At 49.2% G+C, this 4,119-nt stretch overlaps 1 protein-coding gene across 2 annotated transcripts; it reads right to left on the bottom strand.

Moving 5' to 3' along the window:
• Nucleotides 1-2,067: 2,067 nt before the first annotated feature.
• HELT (helt bHLH transcription factor) lies at nucleotides 2,068-3,784 on the bottom strand (the record flags this gene model as incomplete). Of its 2 annotated transcripts, none has more annotated exons than XM_080928969.1 (4): nucleotides 2,068-2,564; nucleotides 2,946-3,042; nucleotides 3,265-3,369; nucleotides 3,758-3,784. In XM_080928969.1, the coding sequence occupies 4 exons, from the start codon at nucleotides 3,782-3,784 to the stop codon at nucleotides 2,068-2,070; spliced, it is 726 nt and encodes a 241-aa protein (XP_080785095.1). The 2 variants fall into 2 exon arrangements, with proteins under 2 accessions (XP_080785095.1, XP_080785096.1); XM_080928970.1 differs by having other exon boundaries at nucleotides 2,068-2,561.
• Between the last annotated feature and the right edge of the window lie 335 nt (nucleotides 3,785-4,119).

The raw sequence follows: 4,119 nt of genomic DNA, 5'->3' as shown, positions 1-4,119 counted from the left end.
CATGGACCAGTGGAAGTTTGCAAAATTATATGTAAATGACTCTCTTTAAAAAAAAAAAAAAAAGACTGTGGTGGCCCTATGACACCCCCAAAGCTAATCCTAAAGAGAAAATCTACTTAGCAAAGGAAAGTTTTGTCTAATTTGGTTAACAGTTGAGAAGTGACAAAAAATGTTGAATATATTAATAATTTATATTTCCAGGGTAACACTATATCTTCAATACTTCACTGCCAAGGGAAACTCAGAGAGGCTTAATGCTGGAGGCAGGGGGAGACATTTGAAAGGCCTTCTTCATATTCCGTATTCAGCACGGTTGAAAATGGGTGTAAGACATGCGTCCCAATAATAGGCACCGTCCATTCTCGTATTTCTGCATAATTTGTTTTTATCCCATATTGGCCCGTGTGCACTTGATGCCCAGGGAAGCCTGCTCCTTCCCTACAAGTGTGCACACTACAGCTCTTACCAGCTCCAACGGAAGAAGATGGCTCATATGTCACAGATGAATCACTTTAAAAAAAATCTCTTGTATGTAAGATCACTACTAAAATATACAGATTCCTCCCCCACATCGCCGTTATGTTTACGTCACGTTATGCTGCATGGAGACACGGGTGATGTAATAGTGAAAGGCTTTGTTTGTTTGCTTTTGTGTAAGGAAGTTTGGTGGTTTACAAATTGTAGGTCATCCCATTCCTTGACCTTGGTAGAGTAGGTCAGGGCTCTCTTAAAACCCCGTCTTCCAGAGGGAATAAGTCAATTTACTGTTCTTCAGCTAACTGACTTTTAGAAACCGAAAAAATGGTGATACATAATATCAAATTACTTGTTCAAAGGGCATCAATGTTTAACAGGATCAATATTCAAAGAGAAAACTTAATGGTGAAAAAAAAATCAATTTCCACTGTTTGACCTGGTTAGACGCTTTATTTTACCTGTCGATGTTAGGACAGCACATAAGTTCATTTTGCTGTTGGGATCTTAGAAAAACGGAGTGTGGTCTTAATAGTTTATCACTCTGGAAGTGAAAACCACCATTCCTTGAAAAATCAGTCTCCAGAAAAAAAAGACAAATGCACGAAAAATCACCAGCCACACCCTCTCTAAACATAACCTTTCTCCCCACACTCTGCTTGGAGGGAAATTTAAAGCAAAAGTTCACCCTAGAGAGAGGCTGAAGCCTTCTGGGCGGACCTGAGAACTCCAATCGAGGACTGAGCTTCGGATCTAGTGTCAGAGTCAGCAGGGAGTCCCTGGGGGGGGGGGTCACATCTTCCAATCAGATTTGTGCTGGCATCTGCCTGGGTCGCCTAGAGCCTTGCAGAGGGTTGGTTTGTGCGTAAAGGCAAAGTCCCACAACTCTCTGATGTCCTGTGACAGTCATCCGAAGAAAGAAAACAAACTATGTTTCTAAAGACAACTTAGAATGTTTCTTGCTCCACACACTTATTCATTTATTTATTTTTAAATAGATACATATTGTGACCTCAGCTAGTCTTTAGGCTGGCCTGAGGTTTGCGCTTTCCGTAATCAGTGAGAGGCTACCTCCCAGTTAGTAAAAGAGGGTTGGAACCATTCTCGGGGTTGTTCTTTGATTTGCACATTCTGTGAACCTAAGGCCAGGTTCCAGACTTGCGCACATCTCTGAGGCAAAGGGCCAGGATACAGGAGGGAAAGGCGAGCTTGAGCATCTGGAGGAGACATCTCTAATATCTGCTTAAGATATTTCATCTGCCTCGGACTGCGCAAAGGTCCTCTCTCCTCAGCCAAATTACTGAACGCCCTCACCTGGGCTCCCAGCAGCCTTACGGTTCCTTGTAAGACACTTATCGTGGGTGGTTTGTGGGTGAGCAAAAGATAACAAAGAACTCCATTTCTTTAGCACAAAATATTTATTGGTCTTTAGCACAAAAAATATTTATTGGTAGGAGAGGTCATTCAGAAGGCGAGTTCGCTCCTGGCGCTCTCCCATTCAATTTTCGTTGGCACACTATTTACACATGTACAACATATACATCGTCCCAAGCCGCCACCAAATTGCAATGTAATCTAGGCAGTGAGTGGGTGTCAGAGCACTGGAGGGTGCTGGGGCGTGTGCAGGTTGAGGGCGTTGGGGTGGCCATGGCCGATCAGATTGAGGTAATGCCTGTCCAGGCCCTGCATGGGAGCCAAGAAGGGGCTGTGCGGCTGCGCCGGACTGGGGAGAGGAACAGTCGCGCTGGACAAGTAAGGCAGTGCTGGGCTGCGGGCCGCTCCAGGAGACCAAGGGAATGACCCAGGGGTAGCCCCCTGCGGGAACACTGTGGCTTCGCCCGGGCTGTGGCCCGGGAAGTCTGGGCCGGCTGGATGTAGCTGATAGGAGAAATCGGGCTCGGGGAGCGAGAGCGGCGGGAAGGTGGGCTCGGAGCCCAGGCGGGCCTTGGATTGCAGGAAGGCGAGGATGCGCGCGTACTTGGTGTCTTTGGTCTCCATCCGCTCCACGGTGGTGAGGTAGTGCACCAGGTTCTTCATGCACTCGTGGTAACCATAGTGGAAGTAGTTGGCAAACTCTGCTAAAAGCTCTGCTGGGGTGGCAAAAATAAAAATAAAATAAAAGGTAGGAAGAAGGGGAAAAAAAGAGAACAGGAGCACCCCCTCCAAGAACGGTGGGGGGCATCTTTCTAGGGTTTGGGCTGAATTCTCATTTGAAGTTGGCACCCTCTAGAAATTGGGAAAGCAGTAATCTCGGCTCCCTAAGAGCCTGACTGCATCTCTTACCCGCCACCCCCACCCAGGAGGAGCAATGGACCTGCATCTTTAGATGCTCATCCAAGGCGCCTACCAGGTACATTTTCAGGAGCTAAGCGCCAGTACGCTTCTGGCTCCCGGACTTTCTCCACTCTCAGACCCCAGATCTCAGTGTGGCACACGCTCCCTGGTCAGGTTTCCTTTGAATCAATGCCCACCTTTTTCCCTTCCCCGGGGAAAATCCGCGGAATGCAGAGCTCTGAGGTACTGAACTGTCATCTCCAGGATCTCCGCCTTCTCCAGTTTCCCGGAACTCTGCAAAAGAACACGGGAACCTAACAGCGGGCCGCCCATAGCAGACCCAGGCAGATACGGTCTTCTGCAGAGGACCAGCCAGGAAGATGCTGGCGCCAGAGAGGCTCCTACCGCTCAAGTCCCCGGAGTGGGGCGCGTTCTCTGAGGCCAGCAGCGTCCACAGAGGCCCGGGGTGTCTGCAGTGAGTGACCGTGGTGGAGTACCCAGCACCGCAAAGGTTACCTGTTTCGCCAGGGCCATGGGAACTGTCTTGCCCAGTTCGTTCAAGCAGCGGTTAATTCGGTCCCTTCTTCGCTTTTCTATCACTTTATGAGAAACCGGGGTTCTCTGTAAATACAACGTTTTACATTTAAAGATGGCTCTGCCCAAGCAATCATCCAAGGCAAAGCCTGTGTGCTACAACGGTTCACCAATTCGCCAACCCGAAGAGACCCCTGCCACACCATAGGAGACCAAGAGAGCTCTGTGACTTCAGAGCCTATGCTGGAGCGCTTGCTTTCAGCTTCCTAACACACCCCTGGAGCTAAGTGCTTTGGGATGTGGTTGGTTACCAGCTCCCAGCGTGAGCTCTCCCCATTGAGACTCTCTGTTCTGTCTGTGTCCCCTTTCCAACCCACTTTGGATTTCTCCACACTTGGCACATCTTAGTCATCTATCCAGCTGGCTGTCAGGTTGGCGAGTCACCCTCTTCCACCACCAGAGCGCAAGGACTCACTTTGCGTTCCTTGAGCCTGTCAGACATTTCTGGCCTGTGTGTGCGCGCGCCCTCGGCAGAGGCGGTGGCGCGAGGCACTCGTCCACGTTCCACCTCGTGTGGCTCTTCAAGTGTTCCAGGTAGACTGCAGCCTCCCAGGTCCGAGGGGGCTCCCTTTATAAAGCAGCCATCTAGGACTGCAAGAACATTCTCACGAGTTGAATTATTCCATAGGATTAGGGATTCTGCGTTTGGAGCATGTATGCATTCATGGTCAGTTTTAAAGAAGTTAAGAAAAAAAAATTAGCAGCCGAGGGGGGCGAGGTGGGGGCAGATCAGCTTTGTTAATCCACGTGGCTCTTCAAAGGACACGTGATCCGTCC

This window comes from Micromys minutus (assembly GCF_963924665.1).
Source record: "Micromys minutus genome assembly, chromosome: 14".
NCBI classification, from domain to species: domain Eukaryota; kingdom Metazoa; phylum Chordata; class Mammalia; order Rodentia; family Muridae; genus Micromys; species Micromys minutus.
The sequence above is the reverse complement of the archived record's forward strand: the minus strand, read 5'-3'. Positions and strand labels throughout refer to the sequence as shown.